This window comes from Lucilia sericata, unplaced genomic scaffold, assembly GCF_015586225.1.
Source record: "Lucilia sericata isolate MDLA Ls3-8-SP2 unplaced genomic scaffold, ASM1558622v1 Contig001498F_arrow, whole genome shotgun sequence".
NCBI classification, from domain to species: Eukaryota; Metazoa; Arthropoda; class Insecta; order Diptera; family Calliphoridae; genus Lucilia; species Lucilia sericata.
Window position 1 is genome coordinate 23,973 of NW_023995426.1, and position 23,528 is coordinate 47,500.

The following is a 23,528-nucleotide window of genomic DNA, read 5'->3' on the forward strand; positions in this document are numbered from 1 at the left end:
ATAGACTAGACTATAGACTAGACTATAGACTAGACTATAGACTAGACTATAGACTAGACTATAGACTAGACTATAGACTAGACTATAGACTAGACTATAGACTAGACTATAGACTAGACTATAGACTAGACTATAGACTAGACTATAGACTAGACTATAGACTAGACTATAGACTAGACTATAGACTAGACTATAGACTAGACTATAGACTAGACTATAGACTAGACTATAGACTAGACTATAGACTAGACTATAGACTAGACTATAGACTAGACTAGACTAGACTAGACTATAGACTAGACTATAGACTAGACTATAGACTAGACTATAGACTAGACTATAGACTAGACTATAGACTAGACTATAGACTAGACTATAGACTAGACTATAGACTAGACTATAGACTAGACTATAGACTAGACTATAGACTAGACTATAGACTAGACTATAGACTAGACTATAGACTAGACTATAGACTAGACTATAGACTAGACTATAGACTAGACTATAGACTAGACTATAGACTAGACTATAGACTAGACTATAGACTAGACTATAGACTAGACTATAGACTAGACTATAGACTAGACTATAGACTAGACTATAGACTAGACTATAGACTAGACTATAGACTAGACTATAGACTAGACTATAGACTAGACTATAGACTAGACTATAGACTAGACTATAGACTAGACTATAGACTAGACTATAGACTAGACTATAGACTAGACTATAGACTAGACTATAGACTAGACTATAGACTAGACTATAGACTAGACTATAGACTAGACTATAGACTAGACTATAGACTAGACTATAGACTAGACTATAGACTAGACTATAGACTAGACTATAGACTAGACTATAGACTAGACTATAGACTAGACTATAGACTAGACTATAGACTAGACTATAGACTAGACTATAGACTAGACTATAGACTAGACTATAGACTAGACTATAGACTAGACTATAGACTAGACTATAGACTAGACTATAGACTAGACTATAGACTAGACTATAGACTAGACTATAGACTAGACTATAGACTAGACTATAGACTAGACTATAGACTAGACTATAGACTAGACTATAGACTAGACTATAGACTAGACTATAGACTAGACTATAGACTAGACTATAGACTAGACTATAGACTAGACTATAGACTAGACTATAGACTAGACTATAGACTAGACTATAGACTAGACTATAGACTATATACTAGACTATAGACTAGACTATAGACTAGACTATAGACTAGACTATAGACTAGACTATAGACTAGACTATAGACTAGACTATACTAGACTATAGACTAGACTATAGACTAGACTATAGACTAGACTATAGACTAGACTATAGACTAGACTATAGACTAGACTATAGACTAGACTATAGACTAGACTATAGACTAGACTATAGACTAGACTATAGACTAGACTATAGACTAGACTATAGACTAGACTATAGACTAGACTATAGACTAGACTATAGACTAGACTATAGACTAGACTATAGACTAGACTATAGACTAGACTATAGACTAGACTATAGACTAGACTATAGACTAGACTATAGACTAGACTATAGACTAGACTAGACTAGACTATAGACTAGACTATAGACTAGACTATAGACTAGACTATAGACTAGACTATAGACTAGACTATAGACTAGACTATAGACTAGACTATAGACTAGACTATAGACTAGACTATAGACTAGACTATAGACTAGACTATAGACTAGACTATAGACTAGACTATAGACTAGACTATAGACTAGACTATAGACTAGACTATAGACTAGACTATAGACTAGACTATAGACTAGACTATAGACTAGACTATAGACTAGACTATAGACTAGACTATAGACTAGACTATAGACTAGACTATATACTAGACTATAGACTAGACTATAGACTAGACTATAGACTAGACTATAGACTAGACTATAGACTAGACTATAGACTAGACTATAGACTAGACTATAGACTAGACTATAGACTAGACTATAGACTACTATAGACTAGACTATAGACTAACTATAGACTAGACTATAGACTAGACTATAGACTAGACTATAGACTAGACTAGACTAGACTATAGACTAGACTATAGACTAGACTATAGACTAGACTATAGACTAGACTATAGACTAGACTATAGACTAGACTATAGACTAGACTATAGACTAGACTATAGACTAGACTATAGACTAGACTATAGACTAGACATAGACTAGACTATAGACTAGACTATAGACTAGACTATAGACTAGACTATAGACTAGACTATAGACTAGACTATAGACTAGACTATAGACTAGACTATAGACTAGACTATAGACTAGACTATAGACTAGACTATAGACTAGACTATAGACTAGACTATAGACTAGACTATAGACTAGACTATAGACTAGACTATAGACTAGACTATAGACTAGACTATAGACTAGACTATAGACTAGACTATAGACTAGACTATAGACTAGACTATAGACTAGACTATAGACTAATATAGACTAGACTATAGACTAGTCTATAGACTAGACTAGACTAGAGACTATAGACTAGACTATAGACTAGACTATAGACTAGACTATAGACTAGACTATAGACTAGACTATAGACTAGACTATAGACTAGACTATAGACTAGACTATAGACTAGACTATAGACTAGACTATAGACTAGACTATAGACTAGACTATAGACTAGACTATAGACTAGAATATAGACTAGACTATAGACTAGACTATAGACTAGACTATAGACTAGACTATAGACTAGACAATAGACTAGACTATAGACTAGACTATAGACTAGACTATAGACTAGACTATAGACTAGACAATAGACTAGACTATAGACTAGACAATAGACTAGACTATAGACTAGACTATAGACTAGACTATAGACTAGACTATAGACTAGACTATAGTCTAGACAATAGACTAGACTATAGACTAGACTATAGACTAGACTATAGACTAGACTATAGACTAGACTATAGTCTAGACAATAGACTAGACTATAGACTAGACTATAGACTAGACTATAGACTAGACTATAGGCTAGACTATAGACTAGACTATAAACTAGACTATAAACTAGACTATAGACTAGACTATAAACTAGACTGTAGACTATATTTAGAAAAAAGGGGTTGGAATGTTTTTCCTTTCGCCTCCTTAAAGTACAGACCTTGTAGCGCTTGACTTGTATTTTTCAACTGTTGCAGAACGTTCTCTTTGGAATATGCTTTACTTCAGAATAGAATATCCGAAATTGAATTAAGTTAATGCTCTGTATTTAAAGGATCCTGGAAAGTATCAGTCATCTTATATTCTAGACATTGCCCTACCCAATGTAAAATACTTTCTCAGATATACATTTTACTTCAAACCAGGGTATCCGAAGATGAGGGAATGATGAGAAAGATGGGAACTTTCAAGGGACAATATTTTTAATGAATTTTTAAACATTTAATTAAAACAAGTTTCCTTAAAGTTTGTTTAGCAAATTTTTCAAAATTTTTATTAATTTTTCACTTTTCTTTCCTAAACATAATTTTACACTCTATAAACTATGGAAATTACAAATAGACCAATTTAACAGCTACAAATTGATATATTAGTAAAAAATATAAAATAACTTACAACTAACAACGAGTATACAAATGAAAACTTTTTTAAAAAGTTTCTCTAACACAAATTATTAGTAACAAATACAAACTAAAAGTATTAAGTACATTGTTTTTCATATTCTAAAAAATAAGAATAAATAAAATAAATAATATTTATTAACTAAATACTTAAAATTACATTTGTAAGAAAAACCTTACAACTAAGACTTGCAAATTTTACAATAGATTTTATGAAATTTTGAATCATTAAAAAAAACGAACATGGAATATTTATTTTAGCAACTAAAACTTAAACTATTTTCTTTAAAAGTATGGGTTTTGTTTTAATGTCTAAATAAAAAACTTTTTAAATTTTTCTTTTATACTACAATCGGGTAAATTATGTTCACAGTATTCGGTATCGCTTGGCCTCGTAAAGGGGTTGCAGGTGTCATCCTCTACCACTATATCATTTTGATCTAGACACATGACAGATCTTCGACGCACCGGCAAAGGTGCATCGGCATTTTTACAGGTTACCGGGCAAAATTGCCAAGGACCTGTTAGCCAATGGGCTGGACAAGGCGTGTCATTGCATTTTTTGGTTAAACGCAAAGGACGAGCATTTTTAGCAAAGGCCCAACAAAGCTCTATATCGGGGGTCACTATATTAAGATATTAGAGAAAGAATCAGTATAAAAGTTGGGAAACATTTTTAGCATTATAACTTACTTTTGCCGTTTTCATAACAAATGGGTTCACGATATTGCAGACCTCCACCACAGCTTACCGAGCAAGAGGACCAATCACTTAATTTCCATAAAAAGTGTTTGGATGAACTGACATTTAAGGCGGGCAAAGTAAATTCATAGTAAATACCTTCATTAGGCTCATCACCTCTAACAATAATCTGAAAAAGAAATCATCTCATTTTAATTATCTAAAATATAGTTTAAGTCCAACCGATAACTTACATATATAGCTATGGAATGTTGTATAGGTTGTGGAATCTTTATAATCTCCTGATCATCTATGCGATCATAAAAACTTTCAGCACCGGCTATTAAAAATTCACCCGGCATTGATATTAAACTGTCGCCATTCAAATAAAATAAACTGCTATTTGCTCTGGCCACGCCCAGAAAATGTGGTGAATTTCCCAATTCTTTGATGACTATATGACGTGCTTTTGCTGGCAGCACTACAATTTCTACATAACCTTCTGTAACCTTTAGTGTTTCATTGAAGGTGGCTTTCACCGGTTTACATTGATCTCCTTGTCCACCGCACACGCCACAACGATCTTCTTGCATATCTGAATCAACAATCCAATCGCAACCAACTTTCTAAAGAAAATCATATTTAGTTGATCATATTTTTAAAAGTATAAGATTTCTCCGAAGGGACTCACCCTACAAATGCCATCAATACACATATTGTTGGTGCCCAAAGTACAGGGTGTACCATCCAAAACCACATCACCCCAATTAGCAATGATGGTATCATCCTCATCGGTACAATATAGTTTACAAGGGTTTTCTATTAAGGTAAACAATCAATCAATTAGATAACTGAAATCTTTAGTTAGATCCATACTTACGTTTATCGAAATAGGGCAACCATTTATAGAATTCTCCCTGATAAGCTTTATTATTATACTTTTCACATTGTTTAGCCCGAAAACTGGGTTCATCTTTGGGGCAAGCATGAGGATTACATATTTGATACCTTAAAAATAAAATCATTTCATAAATTATCTAAGCCAAAAACAACTCCTCCCCTACCTTTTCCTCTCGCCTATACAAAACGAACCACCATTTGCCGGTAAAGGATTATCACACTCTCTTTGTTGTATGGAAACACCACCACCACAAGAACGTGAACATTCACTCCATTCGGACCAATCACCCCAACCGCCATCAATTTTCTGCAGCGATTCCTTTGGTACACATTTGCCATTTTGACACCACTATTGAAAAGAGAATTAAAACAAGGAGATTGCATTAAAATAGTTTTCTTCCAAAAATTGTTAAAAAACTATTTAACTGAAAATTACCAAAACAAACCTTACGATTTCCACACGGTGTTCCTGGTGCTGTTGGTCTCATATTCGTAATACATTCACCATTAACACGACACCATAATGTTGAACAGATTTCATTCATGGAGGAACAGGCACGCACTTCACTGTCTGTAACATTGTATTGCAAACGACATTGTACTTCGGCACTGTAACGATGACCGGGTAGTTCCTCGGGATAGACATATTCTGTCATATCGGTAGGTTCATCATCTAGGCACTCACCCAGACCTTGACTAAAGATTTACATTTATTAGAAAGGAAAATTTATTTAATCCGTATTCGTAGACTCCTCGTATGTAAGATTAGGGAGTTTGATATGAGGAGTCGACTTGTGATCATAGTCATTTTTATTTGTTACTTACTCTAGGAAATGTGTAATAAATTTTCGACTACAATTTGACCAACAAACTTGGAGAGTATCCGCTCCAAATGTTGGCGTCATTATATGCACTATAGAGCCCACTCTCGATGACAACCCAATTTTGCAGTATCGTGAAACATGCCAAACTGAAAGTGGAAAGAAAATAAAAATGAAATAAATATTATTATAATTATTAAAGACAACTTCGGCGGAACCCCAACTCAAAATTATGAATTTTTAAGACTCACAGATTTTAAAAAATGAACTAGAATGAACTATCACTGAACTATAACTGAACTAGAACTGAACAGAAACTAACTAGAACTGAACTAGAACTGAACTAGAACTGAACTAGAATGAACTAGAACTGAACTAGAACTGACTAGAACTGAACTAATAACTGAAGCTAGAAACTGAACTAGAACTGAACTCGAACTGTAACTAGAACTGGGAACTAGAAATGACTTAGAACTGAACAGAACTGAACTAAAACTGAACTCGAACTGAACTAGACGAACTAAACTGAACTTAGAACTGAACTAGAACTGACTAGAACTGACTAGAACTGAACTAGTAACGGAACTAGAACTGAACTAGAATGAATGAACTGAACTAAACTGAACTAGAACGAACTAGAACTGACTATAATGAACTAGAACTGACTAGAACTGAAACTAGAACTGAACTAGAACTGAACTAGAACGAAATAGACAACTGAACTATAACTGAACTAAACTGAATCTAGGGAGGAGCTTGAACTAAACTGAACTAGAACTGAACTAGAACTGAACTAGAACTGAACTAGAACTGAACTAGAACTGAACTAGAACTGAACTAGAACTGAACTAGAACTGAACTAGAACTGAACTAGAACTGAACTAGAACTGAACTAGAACTGAACTAGAACTGAACTAGAACTGAACTAGAACTGAACTAGAACTGAACTAGAACTGAACTAGAACTGAACTAGAACTGAACTAGAACTGAACTAGAACTGAACTAGAGCTGAACTAGAACTTAACTAGAACTGAACTAGAACTGAACTAGAACTGAACTAGAACTGAACTAGAACTGAACTAGAACTGAACTAGAACTGAACTAGAACTGAACTAGAACTGAACTAGAACTGAACTAGAACTGAACTAGAACTGAACTAGAACTGAACTAGAACTGAACTAGAACTGAACTAGAACTGAGAACTGAACTAGAACTGAACTAGAACTGAACTAGAACTGAACTAGAACTGAACTAGAACTGAACTAGAACTGAACTAGAACTGAACTAGAACTGAACTAGAACTGAACTAGAACTGAACTAGAACTGAACTAGAACTGAACTAGAACTGAACTAGAACTGAACTAGAACTGAACTAGAACAGAACTAGAACTGAACTAGAACTGAACTAGATGAACCAGAACTGAACTAGAACTGAACTAGAACTGAACTAGAACTGAACTAGAACTGAACTAGAACTGAACTAGAACTAAACTAGAACTAGAACTAGAACTGAACTGAACTGAACTGAACTAGAACTGAACTAGAACTGAACTAGAACTGAACTAGAACTGAACTAGAACTGAACTGAACTAGAACTGAACTAGAACTGAACTAGAACTGAACTAGAACTGAACTAGAACTGAACTAGAACTGAACTAGAACTGAACTAGAACTGAACTAGAACTGAACTAGAACTGAACTAGAACTGAACTAGAACTGAACTAGAACTGAACTAGAACTGAACTAGAACTGAACTAGAACTGAACTAGAACTGAACTAGAACTGAACTAGAACTGAACTAGAACTGAACTAGAACTGAACTAGAACTAAACTAGAACTGAACTAGAACTGAACTAGAACTGAACTAGAACTGAACTAGAACTGAACTAGAACTGAACTAGAACTGAACTAGAACTGAACTAGAACTGAACTAGAACTGAACTAGAACTGAACTAGAACTGAACTAGAACTGAACTAGAACTGAACTAGAACTGAACTAGAACTGAACTAGAACTGAACTAGAACTGAACTAGAACTGAACTAGTACTGAACTAGAACTGAACTAGAACTGAACTAGAACTGAACTAGAACTGAACTAGAACTGAACTAGAACTGAACTAGAACTGAACTAGAACTGAACTAGAACTGAACTAGAACTGAACTAGAACTGAACTAGAACTGAACTAGACTGAACTAGAACTGAACTAGAACTGAACTAGAACTGAACTAGAACTGAACTAGAACTGAACTAGAACTGAACTAGAACTGAACTAGAACTGAACTAGAACTGAACTAGAACTGAACTAGAACTGAACTAGAACTGAACTAGAACTGAACTAGAACTGAACTAGAACTGAACTAGAACTGAACTAGAACTGAACTAGAACTGAACTAGAACTGAACTAGAAACTGAACTAAACAGAACTGAACTAGAACTGAACTAGAACTGAACTAGAACTGAACTAGAACTGAACTAGAACTGAACTAGAACTGAACTAGAACTGAACTAGAACTGAACTAGAACTGAACTAGAACTGAACTAGAACTGAACTAGAACTGAACTAGAACTGAACTAGAACTGAACTAGAACTGAACTAGAACTGAACTAGAACTGAACTAGAACTGAATTAGAACTGAACTAGAACTGAACTAGAACTGAACTAGAACTGAACTAGAACTGAACTAGAACTGAACTAGAACTGAACTAGAACTGAACTAGAACTGAACTAGAACTGAACTGGAACTGAACTAGAACTGAACTAGAACTGAACTAGAACTGAACTAGAACTGAACTAGAACTGAACTAGAACTGAACTAGAACTGAACTAGAACTGAACTAGAACTGAACTAGAACTGAACTAGAACTGAACTAGAACTGAACTAGAACTGAACTAGAACTGAACTAGAACTGAACTAGAACTGAACTAGAACTGAACTAGAACTGAACTAGAACTGAACTAGAACTGAACTAGAACTGAACTAGAACTGAACTAGAACTGAACTAGAACTGAACTAGAACTGAACTAGAACTGAACTAGAACTGAACTAGAACTGAACTAGAACTGAACTAGAACTGAACTAGAACTGAACTAGAACTGAACTAGAACTGAACTAGAACTGAACTAGAACTGAACTAGAACTGAACTAGAACTGAACTAGAACTGAACTAGAACTGAACTAGAACTGAACTAGAACTGAACTAGAACTGAACTAGAACTGAACTAGAACTGAACTAGAACTGAACTAGAACTGAACTAGAACTGAACTAGAACTGAACTAGAACTGAACTAGAACTGAACTAGAACTGAACTAGAACTGAACTAGAACTGAACTAGAACTGAACTAGAACTGAACTAGAACTGAACTAGAACTGAACTAGAACTGAACTAGAACTGAACTAGAACTGAACTGGAACTGAACTAGAACTGAACTAGAACTGAACTTGAACTGAACTAGAACTGAACTTGAACTGAACTAGAACTGAACTAGAACTGAACTAGAACTGAACTTGAACTAAACTAGTCTTCTTACCTAGAACTCTAGTTGTGTTCAAATTTTTAAAACCATTAAATGTGCGGTGATTTAAATATTTCAATATCCATAATTTTACGCATTTTACAACATGAATGAAACTTGATGTCATAATTGTTAACAACATAATATATCAAAATATCAAATCAAATAAATTGATTTGTTAAAAAACAGCTTACAAGTGTATTTGACTAAACTTCAGCAACAACACGAAAAAGTAACTGTCAAACTAATGCTATTATCAGATCAATCATCGAATAAACATTTACTTATAATTAATTTAAATATTATGCACAGTCAATAGTGAACGAACACCAAACAAACACTTGTCGCTGAATTCAAATAAAATAACAAAAAAAAAAAAAAAACTAAAAAATAAACATAACTCTTTAATAATGATAGCCAGATTTCTGTTGTGTTGGATTTTGTGATTTTGTTTTACTTTAGTTTTGAAACAAAATCAAGTAGCACTTGAATGAAACAAAAAAAAAAAACTACTTTTGATACAAATGTATAATGTAAACAATATGTATATCTTAACACACTTAAGAGCAGCTATAGATTTAGATATCTGGTGGAAGTTGTACCACCTGTAGTGCTTTTTTGTTGTAGCAGACATCATAATGGCAACAAACTAAACTAAACTGGAGGAGGTTGGTTAAACGTACTACATGAGGATACTACTTATAAGTTGAATGCGTGGAGTTGTATTTAAAAGAAACAGCCCACACTTAAACGGAAATAAACTTAAGTGACACACAAACACAGTTCAAAATAAAGAAAAATCCAAAACAACAAACGTAAAATTGTAAATTACACGCTCATACATAAATTACAAGAGTTGTAGGCAAAATAGTAAAATCTAAAGTCCAAAAAAATATTTCAATATTTTTTTAATGAATGAATTGTATTTCGCTCACAACCACACAGTGACACCTTATTCACTTCCATTACCTAGTAATTCGTTCTAATTTATTTTTTTGTTTATTAAAATTTTGCAATAATTTACACATTTTGCATTGATTGCTATTGTTTTTAAATTGATTTTTTTTATAAATTTTATTAAGCTATTAAATTGATTTTAGGTAATTTTTGTAACATTGTTTCAGAATTTATGTGTAATTAAAAAAAACTACATATTTACAACCCCGTTTTAATATTGCGACTGACCTCTTTGAGGCAATATATACACCCACTTTGTAATGTCATTATTGCATAAAAGACCAGTCTTTATATAATTAAAGAAAAGTAAAGCTTAAGGTGAAATACGAAATATATAACAATTTGTCTTTTGTTGTTGTTAGTTTTTTACTCTTTCAATTGTTTATCTGTGCAGTTACGTTAGGAGGTAAAATGCCAAGATTTATTATATATAAATTTATTGTATTTATGCAACAAGTGCATAATAAGCAAATCATTTGTAGCAAGGGGAAGAATACTAAGGTAAAGTCTTCAAACGTGGGGATTAAAATTTTGAAATAGTGGATATTTCAAAATCTTTTATAAAAGTTCAATTCAATTGCAGACCAGTTCCTCTTCAGTTTTGGTTCAGTTCTAGTTCAGTTCTAGTTCAGTTCTAGTTCAGTTCTAGTTCAGTTCTAGTTCAGTCTAGTTCAGTTCTAGTTCAGTTCTAGTTAGTTCTAGTTCAGTTCTAGTTCAGTTCTAGTTCAGTCTAGTTCAGTTCTAGTTCAGTTCTAGTTCAGTTCTAGTTCAGTTCTAGTTCAGTTCTAGTTCAGTTCTAGTTCAGTTCTAGTTCAGTTCTAGTTCAGTTCTAGTTCAGTTCTAGTTCAGTTCTAGTTCAGTTCTAGTTCAGTTCTAGTTCAGTTTCTAGTTCAGTTCTAGTTCAGTTCTAGTTCAGTTCTAGTTCAGTTCTAGTTCAGTTCTAGTTCAGTTCTAGTTCAGTTCTAGTTCAGTTCTAGTTCAGTTCTAGTTCAGTTCTAGTTCAGTTCTAGTTCAGTTCTAGTTCAGTTCTAGTTTCAGTTCTAGTTCGTTCTAGTTCAGTTCTAGTTCAGTTCTAGTTCAGTTCTAGTTCAGTTCTAGTTCAGTTCTAGTTCAGTTCTAGTCATTCTAGTCAGTTCTAGTTCAGTTCTAGTTCAGTTCTAGTTCAGTTCTAGTTCAGTTCTAGTCAGTTCTAGTTCAGTTCTAGTTCAGTTCTAGTTCAGTTCTAGTTCAGTTCTAGTTCAGTTCTAGGTTCAGTTCTAGTTCAGTTCTAGTTCAGTTCTAGTTCAGTTCTAGTTCAGTTCTAGTTCAGTTCTAGTTCAGTTCTAGTTCAGTTCTAGTTCAGTTCTAGTTCAGTTCTAGTTCAGTTCTAGTTCAGTTCTAGTTCAGTTCTAGTTCAGTTCTAGTTCATTTCTAGTTCATTTCTAGTTCAGTTCTAGTTCAGTTGTAGTTCAGTATCTAGTTCAGTTCTAGTTCAGTTCTAGGTCAGTTCTAGGTAAGTTCTAGTTCAGTTCTAGTTCAGTTCTAGTTCAGTTCTAGTTCAGTTCTAGTTCAGTTCTAGTTCAGTTCTAGTTCAGTTCTAGTTCAGTTCTAGTTCAGTTCTAGTTCAGTTCTAGTTCAGTTCTAGTTCATTTCTAGTTCATTTCTAGTTCAGTTCTAGTTCAGTTGTAGTTCAGTTGTAGTTCAGTTGTAGTTCAGTTTAGTCAGTTCTAGTTCAGTTCTAGTTCAGTTCTAGTTCAGTTCTAGTTCAGTTCTAGTTCAGTTCTAGTTCAGTTCTAGTTCAGTTCTAGTTCAGTTCTAGTAGTTCAGTTCTTGTTCAGTTCTAGTTCAGTTCTAGTTCTAGTTCAGTTCTAGTTCAGTTCTAGTTCAGTTCTAGTTCAGTTCTAGTTCAGTTCTAGTTCAGTTCTAGTTCAGTTCTAGTTCAGTTCTAGTTCAGTTCTAGTTCAGTTCTAGTTCAGTTCTAGTAGTAAGTATTAGCCTTAACTTACTTCTCTTATTTAACAAGTTTAAGTTCATACAAACGGAGCATTTTATTTAATATTCATACAAAATACAAATGAGAACACAATCATACAAACGTACTTAATACATATTTACATGCTAACGAGAACCAGTGCAAAATAATACGTACGTAAATGAATATTGAAAATGCAATAAAATGTGTGGGATTTTTTATAATTTTTTTTGTAGCTGGTGAATAATAAAACTAGTGCCGGTTAGTCTACCGTGTTCAATGTAATAATTCTAAAAAGTCTCTCGATTAATAGAAAACAACTTAATTGTTGTATTCATTATCGTTGTTGTTGTTGCTAATGTTGTTGTCATTAACATTTTGCTGTTGTCGTTTTTGTTGTTGTTATTTTGTGATAATTTTCTAGCTAGACTGCTTGGTTTTCTATGCCTGGTGGCGGCGATTCATGTTTTAAACGATTTCATTCAATTCGTCTGTCCCTCCACAAGTTTGTCATTCAGTTTAGTTGGTCATACAGTCATGAGCTCGTAGTGTATTTGTTTTTATTATTGTACATTCATACACACATACATACATACTTATAAGAACTTTTAAATATTCATATTGTCGTAATCATATTCGTGTTTGAAGTCAATATTCATACATTTGTGTCTAAACATGCCATACAATTTAATTATTTATTCACGGTAGTTAAAAAATTATAATTTATACAATGGCAATAACAACGTTAACAGCAACAACAATTATATTGTAATAAATGACTAAAGATAAACAAGCCATTTTTCAAACGCAATTTAATTAGAATTTAGATCAAATGTTATTAGAGTTTTTGTAATATGATTTGTTGTTGTCGTTTTGCTATAACAGAGGGCAGATATAAAGGTGAATTAAATAAACCCTACATTAAGATAAAATTATGATAGAAATTCGAACCTAAAGCTTTTCTATGGTTTAAAACTGGGATAACTTGATTTGAATTAAATTTATTATTCATACTCGTATTTATCAATGTATTAAATGGGTTCCCCTTTGATTTATTGCTAATCAATGTGGACAGAATTATACTGAATTAATTTAATCATGTTCTATTGCTAAAGTGTTTTTAGAATTGACGTAATGTTACATATTTAACTCTATAAGTAATTTATTTTTATATGCACTCTATAGATAACATTTAAATTTCCAGAAATGATTATGCTTGCCGTTCTTGTTTGTTCTAGTTCTGTTCTAGTTCTGTTCTAGTTCTGTTCTAGTTCTGTTCTAGTTCTGTTCTAGTTCTGTTCTAGTTCTGTTCTAGTTCTGTTCTAGTTCTGTTCTAGTTCTATTCTAGTTATGTCTAGTTCTGTTCTAGTTCTGTTCTAGTTCTGTTCTAGTTCTGTTCTAGTTCTGTTCTAGTTCTGTTCTAGTTCTGTTCTAGTTCTGTTCTAGTTTTGTTCTAGTTCTGTTCTAGTTCTGTTCTAGTTCTGTACTCGTTCTGTTCTAGTTCTGTTCTAGTTCACTTCTAGTTCTGTTCTAGTTCAGTTCTAGTTCTGTTCTAGTTCAGTTCTAGTTCAGTTCTAGTTCAGTTCTAGTTCAGTTCTAGTTCAGTTCTAGTTCTGTTCTAGTTCTGTTCTAGTTCTGTTCTAGTTCTGTTCTAGTTCTGTTCTAGTTCTGTTCTAGTTCTGTTCTAGTTCTGTTCTAGTTCTGTTCTAGTTCTGTTCTAGTTCTGTTCTAGTTCTGTTCTAGTTCTGTTCTAGATCTGTTCTAGTTCAGTTCTAGGTCTGTTCTAGTTCTGTTCTAGTTCTGTTCTAGTACTGTTCTAGTTCTGTTCTAGTACTGTTCTAGTTCTGTTCTGTTCTAGTTCTGTTCTAGTTCTGTTCTAGTTCTGTTCTAGTTCTGTTCTAGTTCTGTTCTAGATCTGTTCTAGATCTGTTCTAGTTCTGTTCTAGTTCTGTTCTAGTTCTGTTCTAGTTCTGTTCTAGTTCTGTTCTAGTTCTGTTCTAGTTCTGTTCTAGTTCTGTTCTAGTTCTGTTCTAGTTCTGTTCTAGTTCTGTTCTAGTTCTGTTCTAGTTCTGTTCTAGTTCTGTTCTAGTTCTGTTCTAGTTCTGTTCTAGTTCTGTTCTAGTTCTGTTCTAGTTCTGTTCTAGTTCTGTTCTAGTTCTGTTCTAGTTCTGTTCTAGTTCTGTTCTAGTTCTGTTCTAGTTCTGTTCTAGTTCTGTTCTAGTTCTGTTCTAGTTCTGTTCTAGTTCTGTTCTAGTTCTGTTCTAGTTCTGTTCTAGTTCTGTTCTAGTTCTGTTCTAGTTCTGTTCTAGTTCTGTTCTAGTTCTGTTCTAGTTCTGTTCTAGTTCTGTTCTAGTTCTGTTCTAGTTCTGTTCTAGTTCTGTTCTAGTTCTGTTCTAGTTCTGTTCTAGTTCTGTTCTAGTTCTGTTCTAGTTCTGTTCTAGTTCTGTCTAGTTCTGTTTCTAGTTCTGTTCTAGTTCTGTTCTAGTTCTGTTCTAGTTCTGTTCTAGTTCTGTTCTAGTTCTGTTCTAGTTCTGTTCTAGTTCTGTTCTAGTTCTGTTCTAGTTCTGTTCTAGTTCTGTTCTAGTTCTGTTCTAGTTCTGTTCTAGTTCTGTTCTAGTTCTGTTCTAGTTCTGTTCTAGTTCTGTTCTAGTTCTGTTCTAGTTCTGTTCTAGTTCTGTTCTAGTTCTGTTCTAGTTCTGTTCTAGTTCTGTTCTAGTTCTGTTCTAGTTCTGTTCTAGTTCTGTTCTAGTTCTGTTCTAGTTCTGTTCTAGTTCTGTTCTAGTTCTGTTCTAGTTCTGTTCTAGTTCTGTTCTAGTTCTGTTCTAGTTCTGTTCTAGTTCTGTTCTAGTTCTGTTCTAGTTCTGTTCTAGTTCTGTTCTAGTTCTGTTCTAGTTCTGTTCTAGTTCTGTTCTAGTTCTGTTCTAAGTTCTGTTCTAGTTCTGTTCTAGTTCTGTTCTAGTTCTGATCTAGTTCTGTTCTAGTTCTGTTCTAGTTCTGTTCTAGTTCTGTTCTAGTTCTGTTGTAGTTCTGTTCTAGTTCTGTTCTAGTTCTGTTCTAGTTCTGTTCTAGTTCTGTTCTAGTTCTGTTCTAGTTCTGTTCTAGTTCTGATCTAGTTCTGTTCTAGTTCTGTTCTAGTTCTGTTCTAGTTCTGTTCTAGTTCTGTTTTGTCCAATATACTAGATGGATTAGAGTTTCTAATTGTCGATTTAACTCGTTTTAATTTCGAAGTGACAACTCAATTCATGTTGTATATTAACAATTGACAACGACTATATCTTGATACCGATTTCATGATTTAATTTAGAAGTACTTAAGTAAGTTTTAAATGTAGACTATTATCTTATAACTTTGGTATTTATTACATATGATATTTATTTTAATGTTGTTTTCAACTTAATCTTTATTATTTAGACCCATTAAAACTTGCTAATAACAACTAGTTAAATATAATTTAAAAACAACTAAAACAAGCCTTAATTAATTTAAATTATTCGATAATTACAAATGACTTTCATCGATAGTATTAACGTGTTTTAATTGTTAATATTAAATATTTATTTTCTCATACCTGCAATTGTTTCTTATTAAACTGTTATCATTTAAATTTGTTTATTTTGTATAGAATTTCCCTTGAATTGCATGTAAATATTTAACAAGATTTATGATTTGTTTTTCTTTGATGTGATAGCTGGAGATAATTTATATTTCAACTTAAAAATACATTTAGTTTTTATTTAATATGAAAAATTGCATTATTTTTAATAATTAATCAAATGAGACTTCATTTGAAAGCAAAAAAAAAACAGAAAATTTAAATATTTTGTAAACACAGAAGTCAATTAGCTCAGGCGGGGGGTCTGTCTATTTGATTTATTAAAATATGTCTGTTATAGGGGAGCGACAGATTTGTGGTGTTAAAATAAAGTATGACTTAATACACATATAGTTGATCTGGATTGCAAATTGCATGATTATGGCAGTTAGGTAGAGTTAGATTTTCTAAGAAAAAGACTGATTTTCTTTGATATAGTGAGAAAGCTTAGACTTTATATTTCTATTATATATTTAACTACTTGTTTTGCTAATTTATTCTAATTCTTATATTTTCAGTCTGAAGTTCAAAAAATTGTTTCTAAATGGTGAGTTTATTTTTATTCTTTTTTAATATTTGTACTTACTTATGTCCCAATTCATGAGCAATGGTATGTGACAACATAATGCCATTGTCTTCATTAACACTGCACGATTGTTTCGGTTTACACATTCCACCGACATTAGCCAAACCCAGAGTCCTTTGAATAAATAAGAAATAAAAAATAAATTAAATAAAATGTAGAATTGAAAAATCCTTTTAAGCTTTTTTTTATAGCTTTTTAAACTTTTATCATAGAATGCCTTTTTAATGGTTTTGTTATAATGGCTTTTTAGCCTTTTTGTTCAATTTTGAGCTTTTTGTTCAAGAAATAGTTTTAAGGCTTTTTGAGAAAACATTTTTATGGAAGAAGATTTTTTAAGATTTCTGTGGGAACTTTTTTAAGCTTTCTATGGAAAAAGTTTTTTTAAGTTTTTTGTAGAAAAATATTGTTTAATCTTTTTGTTAAAAGATATTTTCATACTTTTTGAGAAAACATATTTTTTAAGCTTAAAAAAGCTTCTTCCATAGCTTTTTTAAGTTTTCTCTGGAAGTTTTAAGTTTTTTTATGGAAAAAGCTTTCTTACGCTTTTTATGGTAAAAGTGTTCTTAAGATTTTATGGAAAAGGCTTTTTTACGCTTTTTATGGAAAAAGCTTTTTTAAGCTTTTTGTTAAAAATTATTTTCATGTTTTTTGAGATTTTTTTTGAAAAAAAAAAAAAACTTTTTTTCATTTTTATGGAATAATCTTTTGTACAATTTTTATGGAAAAGCTTTTTATGGTAAAGAGCTTTTCTTAAACTTTTTATGGAAAAAGTTTTTTTTTAACTTTTTGTTAAAAATCATTTTCATGCTTTTTGTGGAAACAGCTTTTTAAACTTTTTGTATCTGATTTTTAAAGCTTTTTGTTGAAATAGTTATTAAGCATTTTGTGGATCATTCTTATTCATGCTTATTGTGAAAAAATGGAAAAGCTTTTAACCTATTTATATATGTATATGCTTTCTGTAAAAGCTTTTTAGTATAATCGTGTTTGAGACATTTTCTGAAAGGTTTTTAGTGGTAAAAAGCTGTCAGAGAAAAATAATTTTAATTGTTTTTGCGAAAAAGTTTTTTATAAAAAAAAATTTTCAAGTTTGTCTCTAAAACATTTTTTATAGAAAAGCTTTTTTGAATATAACAACTTTTTAAGCAAAGCCGTTTCGTAAATAATCGCAGAAAAGCTTTTTGAGATAAGGCTTCTTTTATAAAAAGATTATTGTCATAAAAATTAAAAAACATTTTCTCATAAAAAGCTTTTTATAGAAAAATCTTTTTGAAAAGAAAAACTTTTGAGCAAAACCCTTTAGTAAAAAATCGCAGAAAAGCTTTTTGAGATAAAGCTTATTTTATAGAAAAGATTATGGTCATAAAAATAAAAAACATTTTCTCTTGTTTTTGTAAAATAGTTTTTAATAACAAAATTCTTTTTAGGAAAAAGTTTGTTTATTTATTTTTATTAAATTTTTAAAATTCCTTTAATAAATTATACTTACATACAATTATTGCCACAAATATTTTTACGTGTTATCAAAACTGCCACATCATGATGCTGAGGATCTAATTCATTTTCGGTATTCAATTTATGTTGCCAACTGAAAATAAAACCAAAAAAAGCACATTTAATTTCCATAAGAAACATATTAATCATGAACTATTTAACTATTAATAGAATTTTATGCTAAAACTTCCTAAGGAGTTTTCTTTTTTTTGCTAAAATTATCTTATCAATTTGCCAGCATCAATGAAATATGTAAAGTATACACATAGAGTAAGGAACATTTATTATATTCTATGTAAGAATAAGCACACAATTACTTTTAAAGCTTAAAGCTATAACATGGCAGATATTTATAACTGGCGCCTAAAATAAAGACAGTATTAAGGGGGAGTTCTTTAGAAAAACAGAGTGAATTTATTCTTACATCTCTAGCAAATCTGTCTTCCTACAAACACTTCCTTTTTAAGTCCTTTTCTAAAGTTTATGCAAATGTACTTTTTCCACAACTCACCTACAAAATGTATCTAAATTCTGTTGGGCATTTTGTGTTAGATTCAAATCTGGATGTGTCTCATTATCGTGAAGTAGTATAATTCTAACCACAACAATTTCAATGGCATTACCAATACTGGGATCCTTATAGAGAGCGGATACCATATTCATTATGGTCAAAAGATAAGTTTCGATTTCTTCGTGAAATCCAACCATTGTAGAATCGGCAACGATAAGAGTTTCTACATGTCGTGGGCTGCTAATTGAACGTTTCTTACGTTGATGGCTGTTGGCATGGGATGCTAATGGTGACGGTTGTTGTTGCTGTAAATGAAACTCTGGTTTTAAATGATGTTGTTGATGATGATGCTGTTTATGTTGTTTCTGTTTTTGTGGTTGTGGCGCAAAAGCAACAGTTTGCTCAGATGATGCTGCTGTTGATGTAGATGATGATAAGATGTCTTGGTTTTCCCTGTGGTTGTAGTCATGTTTCTTCTGATGATATTTTTGGTGTTTAACATCCGTCGTTGTTGTAGTTTGATATTTATATTGAGATTTCTGCTGTTGATTTTCATGCTGATGCTGATGACGTAGTCTACGTATTTTTCTGCCACCTTGAATTTTTACCTGCATATAATTAAGTTTATTTTATCATTATATTGTTGTTTATTTGTCATTCATACAATTTAATTTTAAAAGCAAATAACACAAAACAACAGAAATTATCATAAATTCATATATAAAAAAACAATCTCATTCATTGTAATGCATGCACCTACTCACCTTTCCTTGAGGTTGCCATTCCACTAAACGAGCTTCAATGCGTCTTTTGGGTTCTTTAGTACCACAATTACTTAAAGCCTTCTTTGGCTTCTTTCCATCGTTTTGCTGCAATTTATGTTGCTCCTGCCTGCGTTTATGTGGTTTCTTATTCTTGTTAGTGTTGTTGTGATTCGTTGACTGTTTATACAGGGAGAGAAAAAAATAGAGGACATTTTGAATAGTTAAATTATGATTTTGAGGTGAAATTGTCATAAAAAATAATTTTTACAAAAATCTTTAGTTAAACTGTCACAGAAAAACTTTTTAAGCAAAATTTTTCACAGAAAAGAGATAAAGCTTTCTTTATAGAAAAAATTATTTTCATACAAATTTTATTTCCATAAAAAGCTTTTTATATAAACTTTTTATAGAAAAGCTTTTTATATATACTTTTTATAGAAAAGCTTTTTATATAAACTTTTTATGAAAAAGCTTTTTAACAAAATTTCTTATTAATCAAAAAGCGTAAAAAATCGCAGAAAAGCTTATTTTCCTTAAATTTTTTCAAAGAAGTTTTTCTCATAAAAAGCTTTTTATATAAACTTTTTACAGAAAAGCTTTTTTGAAAATAAAAATATTTTAAGCAAAACCGATTCGGATAAAAATAGCAGAAAAGCTTTTTGAGATAAAGCTTTCTTTTAAAAAAAAGCTTATTTTTATAAAAATTTAAGCTTTTATGCTAGTTTTTACGAAACGGTTTACTTAAAATATTCTTCTTACCAAAAGAGCTTTTCTATAAAAAATTTTTTATAAGTAAAGCTTTTTTTAGAAAAGCTTATTTTATAAAATATTTTAATAAAAAAGCTTTTTATGAAAACGCATTATTCATAAAAACCTTTTCTCATAAAAGGTTTTTATAGAAAGCTTTTTCATAAATAGCTTTTTTGTAAAAGCTTTATTCCTTAGAAACGATTTTTCAAAGAAAAGCTCTTTAGTATAAAACTCTTCGTGAATTTTATATTTTTTTTTTAGTTTTTATTAAAAATATTTTTGTGAAAAATTATTTTTTTTTTATTTTTTAAGTGAGAAAACTTTTCTTAACTTTTTGAAACCATTTTTATAAAAACATTTTTCAAAAAATATTTTTTTGTTAAAAAGCTTCTTTAAATAATATTTTTTTGGTCTTTTTTAACATAAAGCTTTCTTCATCAAAAAATATTTTTTGTTAAAAAGCTTCTTCAAATAATAGTTTTTTGTCAAAAAGCTTTTTCGCATTCTTTTTTTGTAAGAAAGCTTTTCTTAACTTTTTGAAAACATTTATTTAAAAGGTGTTTTTAACATGAAACTATCATCAAAAATTTTTTTTGTTTAAAAGCTTTTTCAAATAAAAGCTTTTCTTTAAAATGATTTTTCACATAAATTGTTATTTATATAAAACCTTTTTATTTTAAAAAAGCTTTTTATTTTAAAAAAGCTTTTTCATCAAATTTTTTCCTTAAAAAACAGTTTTCATATAAAAACTTTTTTTTTAAATCTTCTTATTTAAAAGCTTTTTACACCAAAAAATTTTCGTTCAAAATCATTTTGTCAAAAAAACTTTTTTGAGATAAAAGCTTTTTACACATTAAAACGTTTTTGACAAAATAACTTTTAACTTTTTTAGAATGAGCTTTTTTTGAGAAACGATTTTTGTTAAAAGTTTAATTGCTTTTAAGTTTTTAGAAGGGAAGGTAAAAGAAGGAAGAGCTTTTTTCGAAACAAATCCTTTAAAAAAATTATTTAATTTATAGTTTTGTGAAAAAGCTTTTAATAAAAAAACTTTTTTTTAATATTTTTAAATAGTCTTTAAAAATTCTTTTTACAAAAAAATATCCGAAAAATGTATTTCTGATAAAAGCTTTTTGGAAACTTTAAATTTAAGAAAATGACACTCTTTTCTTTAAAAAATATTTCTGCAACAGAAAGCTTTTTTAATAAATATTAGTTTGTTAATCTTTTATAAAAAAGCTCTTTTCGCAACAAAGTTATATGTGAAAAAGCTTTTTGTATTTTAAAGCTTTATGTTGAGAATTTTTTCACATAAAAGCTTTGGGTTAAAAAGCTTTTACTCAAAAACTTTTTTGTAAGAAATCGTGGTGTGAAAAACTTTTTATGAGAATTTTTTTATGGTTAAGATATTTTTGTTTGAGCTTTTCCTTACAATGGGTATTGTGTTTAAAGTTTTTTGTAAAAATAATTTTTGTTCTAAACTTCTTAAGCAAAGCTTCTTATACAGAAAAACTCAAAGTGTAGTTTTATTTCTTAAAGACAAACAAAATCTTGGCATAAAATTATTTTCAATTTATTTTTCTTATTTGCATGTGAGTGTTGACAATTTTTTCTTTTCGTGCGATTTCCTCACTTATTTCGGACAAATGTACGATTTTTTGTTTGTTTATTTGTTTTCGTAGTTATTTATTTATTTTACAATAGTGGGTTGTTGCAATTTGTCTGCCAATTTTATTAAGACTTGGTCTGTTTCTTTGTATGTCTGTCTGTCTGCCAGTCCGTCCATTCATTTATTTCTTTAGTGTCTGTCAACCTTCCTGCCTATTAGGTGAGTGTGTGTGTGTATTTTTTTCCATCATCCAACCATTCATTTATTTATTTATTCATTCATCCATTCACAATTACACAGCCCACCTTAATTTTCTTCTTTTTTTTCTCAAACAACTTGTTATGGCTTTGTGTGAGTGCGAGTGTGTGTTTGGTTTTTAATTTTAATGTAAATTTGTGTAATTACCTTTTCCTTAACAGACGATCTTTGAAATACAACATGCGGATGTCCGTTGATGTTGTGGGCTGCATGATTTTTTGATGGCTCAATGTAGTATTCATTATTTTTAGTTTTTATGTGACCGACCTGGTATTAAGAAAAAAACATAAAGAGATAAATAAAATAATTAAAATGTTCTTTTTATCAATTTGTTAATAATCAGTTAGATTCGAAAGAATTAAGACACAAACTTGAATTTTATATTCATGGGTTTAAAAGACTTAAGACCCATACTTTAAGTTTGAATATTCATAGAAATTGAAGAGTCAAACTTGATGTTTAAACTTCTCAAACAAAAGACTTAAGATACGAACATGACATTTTAACCATTTTAGAAAAGACTTAAGATACAAACTTATTTTGGAATTTTCTTAAACTTTTATGAAACAAAAGACTTAAGACACAAGCATTTATTTGATATATTTAATTAATCTTTAATATTCTACAAGAAAAATATCTAGTAAGCAAAAGTTTGTTTTTAAACAGAAATTTTGAAAATTTTAGCCAATTTCCCCTATGTATGAAAAATTTCCCCTTAAGGGAAATTTTATTTCAAAAGAATTTTTATTAGTTATTTTCATATTCCCAACGAATTTTCTTTAATAATGAAAAATTTTACATTAAAATTTAAATTTCCCCTATTTATGAAAAAATTCCCTTAAGGGAAATTTTATTTTAAGGGAATTTTATTTAAATTTTAATACATTTCCAATTAAATTTCTTTAACATAAAAATTTTTTGTATCAAAATAAAAATTTCCCTCCTTGGAAAAAATTTCCCTTATAAGGGAAATTTTAGTTTTAAGCCAAATTTCGCCAATTTTTATACTTTTTTGCTTTAGTTTGTTTCTAAAACGGAAATTTTGAAAAATTTTGTAAATTTCCTTTACTAATAAAAAATTTCCCTTAAGGGAAATTTTATTTCTAAGGAATTTTTATTATTTTTTAACTTATTTCCAAATAATTTTTTATAATAAACAAAAATTTTATATTAAAATATAAATTTCCCTTTTTTTAAAAAAAATTCCCTTTAAGGGATATTTGGTTAGGAAGTTAATTTCTTACTTTTTTCCCTTATTTATCAATAATATTTATTTTTTAAACGAATTTCAGCCATAATTTTAGAATTTCCTTCATAGAAAAAAATTTCCCTTATAAGGGAAATTTTAGTTTTAAGCCAAATTTCCCTAATTTTTATACTTTTTTTCTTTAGTTTCTTTCAAAAACAGTAATTTTTAAAAATTTTGTAAATTACCTTTACTAATGAAAAATTTCCCTTAAGGGA

At 30.5% G+C, this 23,528-nt stretch overlaps 1 protein-coding gene across 1 annotated transcript in view; it reads right to left on the reverse strand.

Moving 5' to 3' along the window:
- Positions 1-3,534: 3,534 nt before the first annotated feature.
- The window catches only part of LOC119611632 (A disintegrin and metalloproteinase with thrombospondin motifs 6), a 49,643-nt gene continuing 29,649 nt past the window's right edge, over positions 3,535-23,528 (reverse strand). The window contains 15 exon segments of the mRNA XM_037967265.1: positions 3,535-4,303; positions 4,371-4,548; positions 4,613-4,984; positions 5,050-5,177; positions 5,239-5,366; positions 5,423-5,607; positions 5,705-5,954; positions 6,084-6,189; positions 6,192-6,228; position 10,430; positions 16,682-16,795; positions 18,171-18,269; positions 18,687-19,294; positions 19,451-19,627; positions 22,212-22,331. Of these exon segments, the coding sequence (XP_037823193.1) occupies positions 3,990-4,303; positions 4,371-4,548; positions 4,613-4,984; positions 5,050-5,177; positions 5,239-5,366; positions 5,423-5,607; positions 5,705-5,954; positions 6,084-6,189; positions 6,192-6,228; position 10,430; positions 16,682-16,795; positions 18,171-18,269; positions 18,687-19,294; positions 19,451-19,627; positions 22,212-22,331 (2,817 nt within the window). The 3' untranslated portion in view covers positions 3,535-3,989.